Source organism: Podarcis filfolensis (genome assembly GCF_964270895.1).
Source record: "Podarcis filfolensis genome assembly, chromosome: 3".
Taxonomy (NCBI): domain Eukaryota; kingdom Metazoa; phylum Chordata; class Lepidosauria; order Squamata; family Lacertidae; genus Podarcis; species Podarcis filfolensis.
In genome coordinates, this window is record NC_139606.1 from 30,628,716 (window position 1) to 30,649,207 (window position 20,492).

General features: G+C 44.9%; 1 protein-coding gene and 1 long non-coding RNA gene across 2 annotated transcripts in view; both read right to left on the bottom strand.

Annotated features, from left to right (window-relative positions):
• The window catches only part of LOC310759904, a 109,414-nt gene extending 90,827 nt beyond the window's left edge, over positions 1-18,587 (bottom strand). Inside the window, exon 1 of the long non-coding RNA XR_014546629.1 lies at positions 18,532-18,587. This is a non-coding gene — a long non-coding RNA (uncharacterized lncRNA). The remainder of the gene's footprint in view (positions 1-18,531) is intronic.
• On the bottom strand, positions 22-19,397 carry PDIA6 (protein disulfide isomerase family A member 6). Its single transcript, XM_083607335.1, has 13 exons — positions 17,560-19,397; positions 14,399-14,540; positions 12,799-12,856; positions 11,158-11,284; positions 10,412-10,518; positions 5,192-5,328; positions 4,459-4,573; positions 3,622-3,762; positions 3,297-3,381; positions 3,119-3,191; positions 2,413-2,571; positions 1,907-2,003; positions 22-523 (listed from the first exon to the last, which is right to left on the bottom strand). Exons 1-13 carry the CDS (start codon positions 17,591-17,593, stop codon positions 449-451), a joined length of 1,350 nt encoding a protein of 449 aa, XP_083463461.1. The 5' UTR covers positions 17,594-19,397; the 3' UTR covers positions 22-448.
• Between the last annotated feature and the right edge of the window lie 1,095 nt (positions 19,398-20,492).

The window sequence follows — 20,492 nt, forward strand, 5'->3', positions numbered from 1 at the left end:
TACAACGTACAACACTGACACTGTGTGTCAAAAATATTTGTTTTATTCTTTCATTGAAACAAAGGCTGGCATAACCTAGATTTGGGAAGGGAAGAGAATTAGATCACGTTTTAAAACTAGTTAAACAAAGTCTTGAGTCACGGTCAACCACATACCAGCTGGAGAAAAGCTAAAACAGGAGTATTTCAATGAAAGATCAGCGTCGCCCCCCCGCAAATATCTGTTGCACAGGATACAATCAATTTTACTCGATACAAAAAAAAATTCACAGAATTTTAAAGATGGGCTTTCTTGAGAAGCACACAGTTCACTTGCAACAGTGCTTACGGCAGCTGGCCGAGGGGGCTTCTCTCGGCAAAAAGGCCACTGGAGTATCCGTGGGATGCAAAGAGATGTTCCGTCAAACTACTGCTCAAAGTCCCTCAAGAAACAAAGTGTCTTCCTGCTCTCACAATTCGTCCTTCTGGGTATCCCAGTCATCGAGATCTACATCACTGAGATCGATATCCTCTTCGACTGGCAGCTATAAGGCAACCAAGCAGAGTGTGAATCAAGTTTACAGGTATCCAGATGCATAAACTAGTGTCTCCATGTGCTTCTTTGAACGAATTCAGAAACCGTGTGCTCAAACCATGACAGGAAGCTCAAACGCACATGGCCAACACACAAATAAGACTCTTATCTATGCCAGCCATTGTTGCAGGAGACTTCTTTGCTTTAAAACAAAGGTTTAGCTACCTTTCAGTTTGTGCACCTCGACCAACACCCTTATTAAATGTGTCCTCAAATTAGAGGATAAACTTTTGCAATTTAACTAGAGCAAGAAGAGCCAAAGTGGTGCCTTTATGGCATTGTGGGCTACAACTCCAACCATCCACTTGCCATTGGCCTGAGGCTGATGGGAGCTGTAGTCCTAAACAGCTGAACTGCACCACGTTGGCAGCCCTTGAACAGACAGCTCTCACTCCTCCACAAAGATGTATGCAGCTCATTAAAACTTTGATATTGAAAGGTGGTTCAGGCTTCCTGTGAACTTGCTTCACTCTCAATGCCATCAGCAAGTAGAAAACGCTAACCAGAGACATTTATAAACTGAAGTTAGCAGGTATATATTAAGAGAGTACTCTTTTATTTAGCACAGTGGTTTGTTGCAAGAGTTTTGTTAATAGAGCATCACACGCAGGGAAGTTGCCAAAACCATCTATAGCAGTATATGATTGGAATGTAAGACCATAAAACGGGCGGAAAGCTTTAAAAGAGAACTGCAATCAAAGAAATATGAGAGAGACTGACTACAAGTGGAAAAAAGAGGTTTTCTGATGAGCTAAACAGCAGGAGAGACATGGCAATACTATAGACCAGGCATGTCCAACAGGTCGATCGCTAGAGTGATCGCCTGTGTGGTCCTCACCGATCCTCAAAAAGGGCATCCCTCCCCTGAAAAAGCTCAACAATTCCTGGCAATGACAATGGGTAGATCACAGCCAGTTTTTTTTTATATACTGGGAGTAGATTGCAGTCTCTTGGAAGTTGGATGTGCCTGCTATAGATGAATAATGAGAATTGGGATTTTAGCAGTCTATGACAGACACTCCTTCAGATGTTGTGGACAACTCCCATCAGCTGCAGACAGCATGGTCAATGGTGACAGATGGCTCGAGTTGTAGTCTGGCAACATATGGGGGGGGGGCACCAGGTTGGCTATCCATAGTCTACGTGAAGACAGAACAGATATTTACAATGCTATTAAATCTGATCTGGTAACGGGCAGCCTGGGGGAAGACACCCCAGAACGCCCCATACAAAATCACAAGCTATGGAGTGGATTCCAAAAGAGTAGTTTATCCCCAAACAAGCACTAAAACAAAATGCTCTGATGCGCACAGTTCAAGAAGGCACTTCTTACCTCGCCATCTTTGCCGTCCCATGGCTCTACTGTGTTAACTTTTGGGAAAGCCCCTCCACCTACAGGTGCTGTGGACCCTCGACCAACGGAGAGTTCCCTAAAAGGAGAAGGTTCTGTCATGTTTAGAATTTGCTTTTGTTTTTTTGAGTGGGTGAAAAAATACCAAACCATTAGCAAGTCTGAGATGGCATAATTGTTTTCCACCACCCAGTGGGCAATATATGGTCTCCTTGTTTCATTTACTGCACCTAAAAAACGGTTACCTAACACACTCAGAAGGTTTACACAAAACCAAGCACACGTAACCTTTAAAGGGTTGAAGTAAAAATTAGCTCCGATATAATGGGAAAATAAAAGCAACCCTAAGAATGATTTTCAAGTCCAGTAGCATTCTTCTACCAATGCAAAACAACATCTTGTGTCCAAAACTTGAGGGGAAACGGCATATGGTTCTTGCCGTTTGGATACCATCAAATGGAGCAAAACATACACAGATATTTCCGTACCTTAGGAACTCGTTAATTCCTTGCTCGCTGAAAGATCCTTTCAGCAGTGCAAATTTCATCTTCCGAGCGTTCACGGCTGCCATGGCTGGGTAGCCAAACCCTCCAATTCCAAAGGAGTTTTCAAGATCAGACTGAGCTCCAGCTTCCGTCCACAACCACCTGGGGGGCAAAAAAACCCACATCACCGCCATTGTATGTGAAGGTCAGTTCACATCTCAATGCCTTAAAAAACTAGTTTTTCCTTCCTTTGCTTCGACACCTTGGTTAATGCTCGTAAAATGGAACACCAAAGCAGGACAAGGGTGAGGGAGGGAGAGAAAGCTGGCTGGAGTGTGCAGTCATACCATCCAATCCTAATCCCTGACCCCCTGAACATAGGAAGTTGCCTTATCCTGAGTCACAGCATTGCTCTATCTTGCAGTGTACTTACTGGCAGCCAGTTCTGTAGGGTTTCAGGGGTTTCAGGGAGGGAACTCTCCCGACTCTTAACTGGAGATGTCAGGGATTGAACTAGGACCTTCCACATGCAAGGCAAATACACTATCACTGAGTTATTGCCTTTCCCACGTGTTACATTCATAATAATAGCTGCCTTTGCATGTCTGAATGGGGCACGTTCTTTTGCAGAATACAAATGACCCGTCCACTAAAAAAGTAACAGGTCTGGCAGCATTTCTTCCCTTCTTTGCGTTTTGATGTGACTTACCCCCACATCTTCTTTTTGTATTTATCTGCCAATTTCAGCATGACTTCCAGGTAGGAGTTTCTACCTGCGGCTCCTGTTATGACAAGACAGGGAAGGGCAAAAGTGTTTGAGGCGCTTATTACAAACACAATTGGGTGGGGGCGGGGGAGACAACAAGCTTTTCCTCGCTTTTATTTACCTGTGTCAAGAATATGGGGCAAGACAGAAATGATGCACAGCTGGTGAGCATCGCAAGTTTGTTTCAGAACATCTTCATTGATGATCTGAGAGGGAGAGAAACACACACATGCCTCATCACCCATGAAATTACTAATGGTTAAAGCAGGCGTGGGGAAACCTGTGTCACAGGCCTAATCTGGCCAAGCGCACTTCTTTATCTAGCTCCATCACTCTCCCCAAGACATGCTCCCTTGTCCCATCCCATTCTACAATGAGTTGGCCGTGTAGATGAGATCTACATGGCTCGTTTGCTTCATTTCATCAGATTATCAGGACAAGAATACCTCCAGGAGTTCAGGTGGTGGAGCATTATCTGAGAACAGGTCTAGAGCGCGAGCAACAATATCCGATTTTGTCCTTCCACCTTCGTAATCGACGGGCTCTTCTCCCTTCTGGAAGACCTTTATTGTCGGGAACCCACGGATCTGGGAGGTTTCAAATAGTAACAAATCAGAGCCACAAACCTGACAAAGCAGCGATAGCCACTGAGAGGCTACACACTTTCTACATAAAGCTGCTTTCCTGCATAGCAGGAGCGACGTCCGAGCACATATAGGTAAAGGTAAAGGGACCCCTGACCATTAGGTCCAGTCGTGGCCGACTCTGGGGTTGCGGCGCTCATCTCACTTTAATGGCCGAGGGAGCCGGCATACAGGTCATGTGGCCAGCATGACTAAGCCGCTTCTGGCGAACCAGAGCAGCACACAGAAACGCCATTTACCTTCCCGCCGGAGTGGTACCTATTTATCTACTTGCACTTTGATGTGCTTTTGAACTGCTAGGTTGGCAGGAGCAGGGACCGAGCAATGGGAGCTCACCCCGTCGCGGGGATTCGAACCGCCGACCTTCCGATCGGCAAGTCCTAGGCTCTGTGGTTTAACCCATAGCGCCACCCACGTCCCCCCCGAGCACATATACCTGCATTTAAAAAATAATACTAATTCCTGGCATGGGATGTAAAAAACTGTCTGTGCTCTCACTGCTTGTTTTAAAATGCAGTACATTAACTCGCTGAAGCAAAGTGCTTATCAATAAAGTATCTTTTAAACTCCCCCGCAAAACCCTAATCGAGACAACTGTCACGTATTTTGAGGAAAAGAACACTGCTCTGCTCAACTCACCCCATATCGGCTTGCTAACATCTGGTTCACTGTAGCATCTACAGCAGCCAATTTCACTTTTCCCTTTGTCTGCTCCTTCACTTCTGTTGCAGCTGCTGCCCATTCTGGCTCTAAACTGTGGGAAGAAAGGTGGGGTTTTTGCGTGTTTGTTCCTTTTATTTTATTTTAAAGATCACTACTAATTAGCAGCGGCATCCAAAATCTTAATATTTTAAAGCACCTTTTGTCACAACTGAAATAAGAGTGAGACTAAACCAGGGGTAAAAGCAAGGGGGGTCCCCTCAGGAGGTTGTCAGACTCCACCTCTACCACAAGTCCCAGCCAGCATGGCAAATGGTCAGGAATGAGGAAGAGTTGTAGTTCACAAATGTCTAAGGGCCACAGGTTCCCCACCCCTGCTCTGTAAGATATGAGCTTTCCAGATTTGTTTGTGGAGAACATGAGGGTAACTGGCACCAAGGGGACCGCACTGAAGAGAGAAAACCCCAGCATAAGGGAAGCAGAAGATGTTCATCATTTTCAGCTGTCACAAGCTGAGGAGCAATTTAGGCTGCAATCCTTTACACTGTCCATGCGTTCAGTTCCACTGCAGTGGGGTTCACTTCTGAGCAGATGTGATACATAGGATTGTCCTTGCATCGGAGTACTAAATAAACATTTCAGACACCCGCCGAGAAATTTTGACTCTTACTTTGCACCTGTAGCAAGTAAACGGTGCCTTCAATCCACTTACTTTTTGCAATGCCCGCACCAAGGAGCATAAAACTCTACCAGCCAGACATCTTCGCTGTTCAAGACGTTCTTATCAAAGGTGTCGTCCGTCAGGTCAATCACATCCTTTTTGCCTGAGCCACCGCTTTCCCGGCTGCTCTGTAGTTCAAAACACAAAAGGCCTCAAATTTAGTTTGAACGCCTTTGCCGCAGTCTAGCAGTAGTCACTCCACATGGGCACATGGGAGTTGCAATTGTAAGCTACAAGTCTGTGGAGTGCTCTCTGCATGTGTCTAGCCAATGTGGGGCCTTCCAAGTGTTGCTGAACTACAGCTCCCATCATCCTTGGCCACTGGTCATGCTGGCCAGGGCTGATGGGAACTGTAATCTTAACATCATCTGGCAGGCGCCATGTTCGCTATCCTTGGTCTATACAGTGGTACCTCGGGTTAAGTACTTAATTTGTTCCGGAGGTCCGTACTTAACCTGAAACTGTTCTTAACCTGAAGCACCACTTTAGCTAATGGGGCCTCCTGCTGCTGCTGCGCCGCGGGAGCACGATTTCTGTTTTCATCCTGAGGTAAAGTTCTTAACCTGAAGCCCTATTTCTGGGTTAGCGGAGTCTGTAGCCTGAAGCATATGTAACCTGAGGTACCGCTGTACTCTATGGCAGACACATCCAACGCGTAGATAGTGAGATGGATTTTGGTCGATAGCACTACGGTGGTATTTTTTGTGTGTGTCCTCTTTCCTCCTCAGAAAGAGAACTTTTGCCTCCCTCCCCTCCCCACCTTAAAGTCTCTCATTGGCTCTTAGTCCCGGCACTGCCATCCCCGCTCATATTCCCCATTAGTTCGCAGCCGTGCCAAGCTATGCAGCCTTCCTTTAATTTGCTGCCATCCCCACTGGAGGAGCTCTGGCTCAGAGGAAAACAAATCGGCTTTGTTCCCGGCGTATAGGTCTTCGATGTCTGTCGATCAAGCGCCACTGATGCTTATCACTGGAGAATATACGTATGGTTAAGGCTGACCTGCTTTAATAACTTGTGTTTTATTTCTCCGGGCTGACTGACAGGGTGACCAAGCGCTGCCAATGATTGGCTGAAAATGAGCCTCTTCTAGCCGCCTAGCAGGTTAGGTTGCGAGGCCTCCACCCGCCTCCTTTTCTACGCTTAATTTATTTATTTGTTTAACTTGAATGACCTCGGAGGGGTGAGAGAAGGGAACGCTTCCTGAAGTCTAATGCCCAATAGCAGATCGGCCACGGAAGGAGTCGCGAGAGGCATCGACCAATGGCACTGGAATACAGTTAGCAATCTGCCAGCCAATCAAATTCTGCTGCGTTAATCACTGTCTGGATTTGGCAAAGGAACTGGATTGTACCATTCACAGATAAGGGGGTTCTAGGCAGCGGGAGCAGTGGACTGTTCCATTCTCAAATTAAGGGGAATGAATTTAAGCACAAGCGAAAAAAGAAGATCCCGCAGAAGCGAATGAAGGATGGAAAAGCTGAATTGGTTTTCCTTCTGGTCTGGGTGCCTGGTAGCTCAAAGGCGGTCACACTTTCCAAAGCAGGTAGCATCCTGTCTTGCTGAGTTAAGACGATAAACCTATATACACCATTATTATATTATCATCACCATTATTACTCTTAATAATGATTTGCTAGTCGCTGACTGCAAACAGGTCTCTTAAGAAATTTACGAGAGATGAAAAACCATAAACAGCAATTGCTTGGCTTGGGAACCAATACATGCCATTCTCATTTCCGAAACCTGGAAAGGGAAGATGTGAGTCCTTGCGCTTTAAACGTGAGGCATAGTTTCTTGTTACCGTCTTTGCACAGTCATAGTTTTTAAATCAATTATTTCAGAAGGCCTAGGCCCTATTGTAAAAAAAATAAGTGCCCCAAAGAAGTCCAAAACTTATCATTTTCACGACGAATGGGAAATTGAGTATTCCTTTGTGATGGTGAAAGACAAGTGTTGCTGTTTAATTTGTAACGCCTCAGTGTCCTTACCAAAAAAGGGTAAGTTGGAACGCCACTATAATGCTCTCCACTGTAGTAAATTGGCTGTTGATCTTCCACTCAAAAGTGAAATACGTAAACTTAAGCTCAAAGCACTTAAATCAAAATTAGCTGCTCAGCAACAATTACTAGCTAAATCCAGCTCACATTCTAACAATGCAACCATTTCATCCTTCAAGGTGAGCAACCTGATTGCTAAAAATTGCAAACCTTTCGCCGAAGGGAGTGTTTGTGAAAGTGTTTTCTTGCAATAGCTGATAATCATTTTGAAGGTTTTAAATATAAAAAAGGAGATCACAGCTGCTATCCAAGATCACCGAGAAACACGGTTGTGCGCTGAATGGGGAAAAAATGTGTAAAAATATAAATGAACAGCTGTTGAAAGATGTGTCCAATTGTGTTGCTTTCTTTACTCCAAGTGGATGAATCTACAGAGATCAGCGACACGGCTCAGATGCTAGTTTTTATTCATATTATTTTTGAAGATTTCGGCACCAAAGAAGAACTACTTGGGATGGTTTCTTTAAGAGAAAGAACTACAGGTCAGGAAATATTTAATTCTTTCTATTCCTTCATCCTTGCGGCCATCACTACTGATGGAGTAAAAGGCATGACAGGTCAGGTTAATGGATTTATTGCCTTTTGTCGACAGCATGGCGATTTCCCTGACTTCCTTGCATATCACTGTATCATTCACCAGCAAGTTCTGGCAAGCAAGAGACTGAACGCAAAGAATGTCATGGACATAGCTTTTAAATTTTAAATTCAATTTGTGGAAAATCACTTCAAAGGCACCTTTTCAATCTCTCTCTTGAGGAAGGGCAACCAGAAGTAATTTTACACACAGGTGGCTCAGTAGGCACAAATTTTTGCTAAGATTTCGCAGTTTGTTCAAAGAAATAATATCCTTTTTGAAGGAGAGGGGAGATGAGTACGCTCAGTTAGAAGTTGGAGAGTGGTTGTTTGATCTGGCTTTCCTTGCAGATTTCACAGGTAAACTTAGTGATATGAACCTAGTACTACAAGGTAAAGATAAATGCATTGGAGAGTTGATGAACATAGTTTCATCCTACAGAACCAAATTTAAGCTAATGATGGCTGACCTTACAATCAATACCTCTGATCACTTTTCCTAACATGCAAGACCACCTGAGGAAAGAATCCTGCCTTTGTTTTTCAAACAGAGAAGTATGTGATCAAAATTGGTTCTGTTATTCAGGAGTTCAAAAAGAGATTTGGTGACTTCCAAAAAATTGAATCAATTGTAGAGTACATGTCGTTTCCATTCAAATCCGATTTGGACATTAAAAGAAATTGCAGTCACTGTCAGTAAAAATTACTCATTGCACAAACTACCTCTTGAAAATGAGATACTAAGTCTGAAAAACGACATTTTTCTGAAGGCCCATGCAAGAGAAAAATGATTTTGGAGGTTTGTGCCTAGACAAAAATTTCCTAATTTGAGAAGATGCAATGAAATTCTACACTCATGTTTTGGTTCAACTTATTTACATGAATCTGCATTTTCATATCTAAAAATGATGAAGAGTAAGCAACGTTCCAACATGACAGATAAACACCTTAAGGATTCTCTGAAGCTGGCTCTCACCCAGGATTTGCCTGATATCTAACAGATGGTTAACGAAATGCAAACCCAGGCCAGGTGTCACACTAACAACGGAGGCAAGCATGTATTTTAAAATATATATTGATTTATAATGAACTTTTCAGGTTTCATAGAAGCTGCTATCATTTCTTATTATTTTTTTATCATAGGTAAAGCTAAAGGGACCCCTGACCATTAGGTCCAGTCATGGCCGACTCTGGGGTTGCGGCGCTCATCTCGCTTTATTGGCCGAGGGAGCCAGCGTACAGCTTCCGGGTCATGTGGCCAGCATGACTAAGCCGCTTCTGGTGAACCAGAGCAGCACACAAACGCCGTTTACCTTCCCACCGGAGCGGTACCTATTTATCTACTTGCACTTTGACATACTTTCAAACTGCTAGGTTGGCAGGAGCAGGGACCGAGCAATGGGAGCTCACCCGGTCGCGGGGATTCGAACCGCCGACCTTCTGATCGGCAAGTCCTAGGCTCTGTGGTTTAACCCACAGCGCCACCGCTCAGCCAAATATTATGTGTTTAAGTTGAGGAATAACAATGGGAGAGTGTGGTAGATCACTGCCAGTTTTTTTATACTGGGTAGTAGATCGCAGCCTACTTGGACATATCTGCTCTATGGCATCTTTACAATTTAATTGATTTACAAACCTGCTTTCGTTCTTGTCTATTTTAACTAGGTTTATATGGCGACCCAACAGACCGTGTTATCTAGGCGGCTCACTTAAGACAAAAACAGCAGTATCAGAACTGTAGAAAGCGGCACAAAATGGTTCTTTTTGATAGAAAAAAATAAAAATAAATGGATGCAAAATAAAACAAAAACAACATAAACGATAAGCCTAGATCGCAAAACATGTGAGTTATTTGAAAGGTATAGGTTAGAGGTAGCCAATGTGGTGCCACTCCCCCCCCCCGGCCATGTCGTTGGGACTCCCAACACCAACCAGCCCCAGCCAGATTGGCCAATGGTCAGGGGTGGTGGGGAGCTGTGATTCACCAACATCTGGTGAGTACGATTTTGACCACCTGGCCCAGGTGAATAACTGGTTTTGGAAAGTCCATAAAGATGACAACTGATGGGACTTTTTACCTTGCAAGCCTTGAATGGGCGATGCCACTAAGATCCAGAAGCATTTCAATTCCATCCCCCCCCCCCCGGTCTGCTATTTCATTCTTTGCCAGCCATCGATCCCAAAACACACTTTTATTTCCCCCACTTAACCTTCTGCTGTCGCTACTTCCCACCAAACTGTATTTTGATACTTATACAATATGCCACAAATACTTCACAGGCAAAGACCAATCCTGCTAGTTACTCAACGTGCATTAGGTTTGCCATGTGTGATTATGTTCTAGTTTTAAATGGGCAAACACACTGCACTGCTTTGCACTTTACAACAGCTTACCTTCCCAGACTTATTTTTTTAAAAATTCTTTTTAAACCTGTAATTAAAATCCTTATACACTATGCATTTTTTTTTAAATGCAGACCAATCCCCACCAAACTGCTCTCCAATTATATCTTGAGGGATGTGCCTAGAAAACACATTCACGAAAGGAAACAATCTGTTGCTTCTTTCTGCCTGGACGTACCTGTTTTCCGTAGCTTTGGCCACCTCCTCTGCCACTAAGACGATCTTTCACCATTGACCGGATGGCACTTAAAGCAGCATCAACGATAGCGTCGCTTGTCCTGCCCCCTAAGAACGTAAGAGAAAGATGGCAGGAATGTTTAGACTGGCTCCATGTCAGATTCTGTCAGCACTGTCTTGTGATGTGATGGAGCCTTCCAACAGTCACCAAGAAGGCAGTAAAACTGCAGTGCTGCACTGGGAGAAAGCACAGATGCCAGAAGGAATGAGTCACAGATGAGATGCAGTGGAACATCCTGCCTCCTTGCAAGTAGGCTTGAAAACAGCCTTCTCTCAAGCCCAGTTACAATAAAGGAGGGTCAAAAGAACACAGCTGGGGAGGGAACAGCTACTCCTTCCTCTCTCAGCTGTGACTCCCTAACTACCACGCCCAATTCTGGCGATTTTAGTATAAGAAAATGAGAAGGTGTGATGATTACCTTTACAATACATGGCCTGATTAGTTAGGAAACAAGACGGGGCTGTAAGAAGTTTCATTTAATATGCTCATCAGTGAATCAGTGTTTCCCAAACTTGGGTTTGGTTTTTTTGAACTACAATTCCCATCATCCCTGACCACTGGCCCTGCTAACTGGGGTGATGGGAGTTGTGGTCCAAAAACAGCTGTAGACCCAAGTTTGGGAAACACCGAGTTAAGTGTACAAGACTCAACAATCCTAGTAAAACCCACCACTTTTACAGAAGTACCTTGGTAATCTTCTGGTCTGTTCTTGTTGGCACCAAATATCTTGATAGTGGGGAATCCTCTGACACCATACTGACCACCTAGGGAATTATGTTTATCTGCATCCACCGCCCCAACTTTCACAATGCCCTGCAAGAAAGAGACTTTCAGATGAGGTAGGATTGATCCATTTGAGAATGAAAACTAAGCACCACCTTTAAAATGGGGTTGAGAGGGGTTAATAGGGTTCTATGTAGGATGTCACACGTTAAATTTTGCCCAGATGAATGTGGTAAGTCAAGGAATCTGCTCATGAACACAGAGTATGTGCTTGTCTTGAACATTAATACGGCTGATTTCAATTAAGGGTTATTTCTAGTTCCTAAGAGAGTAACTTTTTCCGAATTCCAAAAATGAGAAATAAAGCTGTATGAAACTGATTCTCCATTTAAATGTAATCAGAGGAATGATGCATTGATGGGGACAGTCTTGAAAGGATTTGTATTCTGAAACACAGGGTCAAATTTTAGTAAGTGTTAACCATCCTGACCACAGGATAACATGATGGAGAAGATCTAGAACAGGCTTCCTCAAACTTGGCCCTCCAGATATTTTGAGACTACAATTCCCATCATCCCTGACCACTGGTCCTGCTAGCTAGGGATCATGGGAGTTGTAGGCCAAAAAAACATCTGGACAGCAGAGTCTGAGGAAGCTTCATCTACAATAATATAGGTATTGCTACAATGATGCCGTTAAGGTAAGAAGAATTTAAGATGAAATAAAAGTACAATGGACACTCGGGTTGCGAATGTGATCCATGCAGGATGCACATTCGCAACCCACATCTGCACACGCACGGGTTGCGATTCAGTGCTTCTGTGCATGTGCAAAGCGCGATTTAGCGCATCTGTGCATGCACGACCGCCGAAACCCGGAAGTAACCCATTCTGGTACTTCTGGGTTTTGGTGGTCTGCAACCTGAAAAAACGCAACCTGAAGCGTTTGTAACCCGAGGTATGACTGCACTGCTTAGTAGCATATAGTCTTGGGGGCGGCCCACTTCTGACAATGTAACAACTCAAAGGAATTATGGTTTATTGTAGCAAGAACAAGCAACAAGCTAAAGAACTCCCTTCGCTTCTCCTTGCACACCCAGCAGCAAAGGGGACTTCCTAGTTTTGTTGAGCTGCATCTGACTCGGGAAACTGTGGTTTGAATGCTCCCTTACAAACCAGGGAGCTCTTCTGTGTGAAACGGGACATCGCACACGCCACTTTTGCAATCGCAAAACTGTCAAGTTAAGGCTCCCGAGTGTTTAAAATGAAGATTGCAAAACAATACGCTTGTTCAAAGCAAATAAGAAACGTGTGTTACAAAAGGCAGCCAACAGCAGCCACCTTCCAAACACCAAGAGAGAAAAAGGCCGCAGCAGTGCCGTAGGGCACGTGCTTTGCCAGGTCCACGCCCCGGCAGGGCTGCAAACACGCCTGTCCAAAACCCTGGAGAGTAGCTGCCAGTCAACAGAGACCGGCCTCTCCCAATCTCCAAATGCCTTGGACTACAACCCACATCATCCCATGCTAGCATGGCCAATGGAATCAGGGACAATGCCACCAGGTTACAGAAGGCTGCGCTAGAAATGTCATGTTGCGGTTACTCACTTTCAGTGCTGTTGCAGCTTTCTTCCATTCAGGTGTCAGTCTTTGGCAGTGGCCACACCTTAAAGGGGAAGAAGAAAACACACACACAGATTTAAGAACTCTTTTGAATCCAAGGTGCACAGGAATCCAGCCACTTAGAATATTTTGCAGGAACAGGGTACACAAAGAACATTCATTGAATTTCAAGCAACACCACAGGTTTCCATTTGTTTTATAGTTTGGTATCAGTGCGTCCGTGGCAAGTGGAGACACAGAGTGTGGGTGCAGCAGGAGCTGATGTGCCAGGCTGGTTTTTGTGTCTGTCTTTAGTGTTGATAAAGGGGGGGGGGGAGCAAACAAAACAGCAGAGGCAGCTGGGATGGCACCATTTACAACCACCTTATAAATCAGGTGTGTTGCAAAGGTTGAGAGGAGAGATGGCAGCAGGGCCAGCTCTACTGAAAGCAGCCAGTTGAAGGGGATGCCAAGCCAGATGGTAAAGGAGGGGTAAGAATGATGAGGCTTGATGGCTACAGAAACAGAGATAGAAAGAGAGAGAATGAAACCCAGGCTCCGTCTGGCCTCACTATTATAGTCAGTATGACCTTGACAGAAAGAGACAACAGAACCAGTTTAAACCAGCTGTACTCAGCTTCTCAGAAGGAATAACCCAAACATCAGGAACCTTCTGCTTGCTTCTTTCACACAGAGAACGTTGTCGAATGCGGAAACAAGTTTGCTGTAGCGCTGCGTGCGATAGTCAGTGTTTTTATTCACACCCCCCATAAAATGCTCAACATCTCAGGTCAGGCTCCCCTAAAAAAAGCTCAACAAGTCTTGCCCCCCCCGAAAGCTCAACAACTCTGGCCAACGCCCCTGCCTAAAAAATGCACTCTCCTCCCTCCAAAGACAATGGGTAGATCACTGCCAATTATTTTATACTGGGAGTAGATCGCAGTCTCTTGAGAGTTGGACATGCCTGGTCTAGAATGACCAGAACCCTCCCTGCCATGATGGAGAATGCAGATCAAACCCTCCTGGCTCATCAGGTGAGTGAGGAAGAGGCAATGCAGGGATCAGCTGAGGAAGGGGGTGCTCTGTGCTTTATGTGTGGGTGATGTCATGTATTCATGGGGTGCCCCACCCATTGCGAATATGCAGCCTCCAGAGGAGTGGCTAAGGGTGATTATAGCTGTCATTCTCGGAGGAGGGGAAACCAACTGTTGACCTATACATATGCTCAACATTTGTGGAGGAAAAATGATAACACCACTGGCCACACCCTGCAAATATGATGCACTGGCTGTATGCAACTAAGAACTCTAAACAGACAAGGTCCCCATACACCAACTCTCACTTTTTATTGGTGTGCAACTGGCCACTGAGGGAACATGGGCAGCAAGAAAATGAAGACTGAAAGTTGCAGGCCTGCTCCTCACTCACACATAAGAGCTTGATGCCCTTCAGACATTTTGGACTACAACTCCCATCGGCTGTCTGAGGTTGATGGGAGTTGTGGTCCAAAACATTTCAAGAGCACCAAGCTGGTGAATGTTGGTGCAGACAGAACACACCCCAACAGTAATTATTCGCCAGAAGATGTGGCTCAATCGTTACTCACCATGGTGCATAGAACTCTACGAGCCACAAACTGTCGCTGTGGATGACCTCTTTGTGGAAGTTTGTAGGTGTCAGCTCTATAACATCGTCGCTGGGAGAATATAAGCCGTTGACAGCAAGGAAGAACGAGCAGCTTACCATTCCTAAAATGCAAAATTTGAACAAAAGTCAATAGCCTTTCAGAGAGACAAGCATCACCGTTGCTGCTTTTATGGCAAAGAGAATTCATGCGTGTTAAAGCAAGGGGGAAAAGTGATGCCAGAGAGCACCACCAATCCCAACAGGAGAAGAATTGTTATTAGGCTACGTGACACACCCATGCCCCACCTTTGCCATTAATTTGGTGCTGCCTCTCCACACAACCACAGTCACCAGAGCTCAAAGCACAAGGGGGGCTTCCAACTAGTTTGTGTCACGTACGTTGTGTGTCCTTTTACAGGTTAGCAGGTCTTGTACGCGGCCTGACAACACATCATTCTATAGTTGGTGCTGTACAGAGATAATTCTCCTGATGGCTTATTCTTTCATGGAGTCTAAGTCAGGGTTCTGTAACGACTGGATTCACTCCAGCTCAGGCTGCAATCCTCTTAAGACACAACAGACATGCACAGATGTGTGTTGTATCTCAAGCTTCTTGGAACTCAAGGCACTAAGCACTTCTGCTTCCAGTGTTGACTGCACCAACCGGCACAATTCATCACACCACATATCATTTCACCAGTATGCATTTGCAGTGGCTTTATTCCAATAAATATGGCTGTTAATTCAAAAACTGTAGTTCATTACTAGAATAATATGCCTAACATTCCTTTCTTTCTTTTAAAAAGGACAGCAATAAAACTACCTCTGACTTAAGCAATAAAACTCCTAGCCCTTTTGCAAAGCTAAGCAAGGTCTGGTATGGTTTCAAATTGGTTGGAGAACCATGTGTTGAGATTCCTGCACAGCAAGGTATTATCCCTTGGGGGTCCCTTCCAACCCTACAATTCTATGTTCAGCACCACATCCCATTTGAAAAAATCCAGTCTTTAGTACGTATGTATTAGTAGAGCCCAGGGTAATTGTTTGGAGCCCAATAATCCTGCTCATCAGCAGTTGTAGTTGGCCCCATGAGCACAATTCCAGGATAAAACAGTTAATGGGTTTCATATGCGTGAGCTACATGGACAAATCATTCCAACATATACCAACCAACAGGTCATTTTATGAAGACCTAAAAGAACTTTGCCTTCTAGCATTAATCTCTTCCAAAACCTGAGTCCAGAAGAAAACAGTGGGGTGTGGGTGTGTTTAAACATGTAGCTGTTATCCACAGCAAAGAAGACTGACCATCCTTGTTCTTTCTATTCTTAAAACTAGCAAAGGGTCTGTTTTAACATGTGAAAAGAGATGCCTTTGCAAAAGCAGGTAGCATCAAGCCATTTCCATCCCACCCCCCTTTTTAACAAGATCTCATCACAGAAAATTGGAATGTCTGCTCTATGCGTTGCATTTTTAGGAGTATTTGCCTAGCTTGGCATACCTAAGAGGGATCACCGCACTGGATAGGCTGACGACTTGAGATGACACACCTTCCACCTCATAATTTTTACGTTTGCTTAGGAGTAGGGAGACTACTTGCACTGTGCTAACAATGAATATATACTCAAGAGCAGAGGTAGGCAACCTAAGGCCCAGGGGCCGGATCCGGCCCACGGACGTCCAGGAGTCAATGTGTTTTTACATGAGTAGAATGTGTCCTTTTATTTTAAATGCATCTCTGGGTTATTTGTGGGGCCTGCCTGGTGTTTTGACATGAGTTTTGACATGTGCTTTTATTTAAAATGCATCTCTGCGTTAATTGTGGGGCATAGGAATTTGTTCATCCCCCCCCCAAAAAAATATAGTCCGGCCCACCACATGGTCTGAGGGACAGTAGACTGGCCCACAGCTGAAAAAGGTTGCTGCTCAAGAGGCTCACAGAGGTTGAGAGGACTTATATCAAAATAAGAAAGTGCAAGCAGGACCAAAGCAACAATTATGTGGTATGCGTCTTGCCTACTGGCTAGAGCACCCTTTCTCAACCATCTGGGTCCCTGGATGTTGTTGGACTACAGTTCCCATCACCCCTGACCCCCCCCCCACTAGCTAGCAATGATGGGAGTTGTAGTCCAACATCTGGGGATCCAAGGTTGAGAAAGGCTGGGCTGAAGTATTGGCCTAGGGAGGACCAGGTTCAAAACCCTGTTCAGCCATGAAGCTCACTCTAGACCACCCATCAGCCAAAGCTACCTCACAGGGTTGTTGCAAGAATGAACAGGTATGGGGAGAAATCATGTACGCAACCCTGAGAGCTCCTGGGAGGAAGGGTGGGACAAAAAGTGCACATAAGACAGTACACTCATGATCTTTCACAGCAAAGCCCTAAATCAGGCATCCCCAAACTCCACCCTCCAGATGTTTTGGGAGTACAATTCCCATCACCCCTGACCACTGGTCCTGTTAGCTAGGGATGATGGGAGTTGTAGTCCCAAAACACCTGGAGGGCTGAGTTTGGGGATGCCTGCGCTAGACAGACCATTGGTTTGACTCTGTATTAGGCTGCTTCCTAGGTTCCTGCTCTAAGGAAACCCCCAACCAGCAGCAAAAACTGAGAAAGATGCAACGGCTCTCTTCTTCTAAAAGGATACTTGAGCTTTATTTTAAAACGTAGTTCAAAAGAAAGCAATTTGGCGCACCCACTCCCATGATCCAAAATATTGAGCACTCCCATGATCTAAAATATTGAACACTTCCATGATCTAAGATATTGATGACTCCCACGATCCAAAATATTGATGACTCCCATGATCTAAGATATTGATCACTCCCATGATCCAAAATATTGATCACTCCCACGACCCAAAATATTGATCACTCCCACGATCCAAAATATTGATCACTCCCATGATCCAAAATATTGATTCTGGGCACGGTATAGAAACCACGACCCGTTTTCAGCCTGGACAATAGAACTGGCTTCTTCCACCCACCCCAAATCACAGCCGCCCAACAGGCCTGGGCTTCCCCCATATCCTATTAATAAGCTTGCAACGACCCCCACCCTCCCCGACCTTGCAATTAATTAAAGCCCCGGCACCTCTTTCCTCTCCTCCTCCCCCACCACCCACGCGCGCCCCTTACCAAGCAGAAACCGCCTCACGCCGAACGCGCCCATGTTGCACTCTTAACAAGCTCCTGCGCTCTCTCTCCACGCTCCTGCGACTTCCCCTCCGGTTAAGGGCACCCAAAGCTTCGCCGATTCCAGCCGTGGCCGCCGCTCATTGGCGCTCCCGACGTTCCCTCTTTTGCATAGCCAATGGGAATCGGACGGATCAACGCCGCCGAGAGAAGGTTCGGCAGGGAGGAGCTAACTCCGTTCGGGAGAAAGAAAGAAAAGAAGAGCCGCGAGGGGGAGGAGCCGGCGCGAAGATCCGCTTCCTCTAAGCCATAGAGATAAGGGAAGGAGGAAGGCGCCCGTCGCCACCTGAAAGCGCAGGGTTCTTTTCAATGGTGGTGGTGGTGTCCCGCTGTGGGTTTCTGGATCCCGCGACAGCCCCTATCTACACCACTGTTGGCATCAGTATGTTAAAGGACGCCTCCTTGGTCTGTTTTTGTTTGGGGTCGGCTCCAAGTGCAGCTGCAAGATCTCTTAATCATTATAGTGGTAGTTACAGGTAGGTAGCCGTGTTGGTCTGCCGTAGTCGAAACAAAATGAAAAGATTCCTTCCAGTAGCACCTTAGAGACCAACTAAGTTTGTTATTAGTATGAGCTTTCGTGTGCATGCACACGTATCTGAAGAAGTGTGCATGCACGTGAAAGCTTATACCAATAACAAACTTAGTTGGTCTCTAAGGTGCTACTGGAAGGAATTTTTTCATTTTGTTTCCATTATAGTGGAAATCTCCTTTTCTAGATGAGGTCACACTCCCTTAAGGAAGGAGGGTTACTCCTTGGCCCACTGCCTTACGTTTTGAGCATCGGGTGGCAGGGGTGCATTTTCACAGTACTTGTCACATTTGCACCAGATACTGGCTTCCTCGCCTCAAAGAAGCATGGGAACTTTCAAAGTGTGAGATGGCCCTGGGTCTTATATACCTTAGGTGCCTTAATACATATACAGTGGTACCTCGGGTTAAGTACTTAATTCGTTCCAGAGGTCCGTTCTTAACCTGAAACTATTCTTAAGTACCACTTTAGCTAATGGGGCCTCCTGCTGCCGCCGCGTTGCCGGAGCACGATTTCTGTTCTCATCCTGAAGCAAAGTTCTTAACCCGAGGTATTATTTCTGGGTTAGCGAAGTCTGTAACATGAAGCGTATGTGACCCGAGGTACCACTGTACTGTACAGGGTGTTCGAAAAGTAAGTATTACACCTTTGGACAATGTACTACATATGGTAGGTGTATAGTTCCTTTTCGAACACCCTGTTTATCTTCTAACACCTTATGACGTTCCAGTGGGGCTCTCTGCTTGTGGTTCTGTTTGCTCAGCCCAGTTCTCAAGCAATACACACCAAAGCCTTTTCAGTGGTGGCTCCTTCTGTCTTGAACTTACTTTCTAGGGCACTCCGCAAATACTCCTTCCTTATATGCCTTCCATCGCATGGGCGTAACCAGGATTTTTGTTAGGGGGGCAGCATTTTGTTGGGGGGGGGGAAGAACTTTTGTTAGGGGGCAGAATCGACGTGATTGGTCAGTTAGTTAAGCATTTCTATCATTTTACTTGATCAGGGGGCAGCAGCCCCCCCCCGGCTATGCCCATGTTCCATCGTAATCCTATATACTTCTTACAGAGGCATTCATTACCTGATGGCATCTTACTGGATGGATTCCTAGTTTTTTCTTCAGATCTATTAACTTTTAAACATGTTTTATGTTTACATTTTAGGGTTTTTATGCAGTTTTGTTTTAATTCTGTTTTCTCTGTATGTTGCTTTGAGCACAGTTTCTATGGGAAAGCAATAGATAAACTTAATCAATGGGTGGTTTCCAAGCCTAGCATTGAAATGGCACTGAACTGGGCTTTAATTTTGCAAATGTACAATGAGCCTTACTTTATTTTTAGTCGCAAAGTGTTACAGCACTAAACAAAAAACAAAACAAAAAACCACGGGGTAGATAAATCTATTTATTTGTTTTTAATGTATGCAATTGCAAAAGCTAAATGCATCCCAGCATTCAGTGTGCTCTGCAGCAGAAAGATGTATTTTGCCTGAATTGACACGTCATCCCTAACAGATTTGCTTCTGTACTAGAGGGAAAAGGTAATTGCTCTTTGGTTAACTGCAAGTGGTGGGTGGGCAGTTCAAAAGCTGCAGCCCTGGAGAAGCAAACAAAGAACACCAAAAGAGCAGGAACTGGTCCTTCACATTTCTCCTGTAAAACTGCCAGAATTGAAGGTGATTGGGAGGTTAGATCAAGTCTTAACAATTTATGAGCAACAGGTGGCAGTCCCGATTCCCATAAATACTATTCTAAAGCATTTGAACCACATGAAACGATCAAGTCAAACATTTGTTTCATTAAGCTTGTTTGTTCTGACCATGGCTTGGATGGCACATAATGCTAAACCATAGTTAAACCTAAGTTGTCAGACGATCACTTGGTTTATTACATCACAGAATAGTTAAAAGTACCAGTGACAGCAGATGAATCTTGAGAGCAGTTTGTAAAAATTTTTGCTGCTCTCCACTTGTGGATCTATAGCTATTGAGTGATGATGGTTCCTTAACCATAGTTAAGGAGGAGCTTCAGGTTTTAACATAACACTAAGCTATGGCTAACGTTAACTAAGGTTTGTAAACCAACTGCGATTCTTGGTCAACAAGTGACAATTAACCATATTTAATAAACCAGAGTTAAGCCGCTGCACTGGGTTCACATGTGGGCATGTGGAATGCTATGTTATAGTTCAACAAACCTAAGTTTAATAAACTGGTTTGGTGTCATGCGTGAACTTTCTCAGACCTCCCATCTCCCTAGCTGGAGGGGCTGGGGGCTGAACTTTCAGCCTTATGAATGCAAGATAAGTGCTCTGCCACTGAGCTATGAGCCTTCTATTGCCATCAAAGCGAT

Excerpts from the sequence above, each read along its gene's own strand:
- PDIA6 (XM_083607335.1), bottom strand. The coding sequence starts at position 17,593 with ATGGGCGCGTTCGGCGTGAGGCGGTTTCTGCTTG. Across the intron at positions 12,857-14,398 it reads GTAGAGTTCTATGCACCATG|GTGTGGCCACTGCCAAAGAC; the intron begins GTGAGTAACGAT and ends TTCCCCTTTAAG. Across the intron at positions 2,572-3,118 it reads TACAAAAAGAAGATGTGGGG|GTGGTTGTGGACGGAAGCTG; the intron begins GTAAGTCACATC and ends TTTGCCCCCCAG.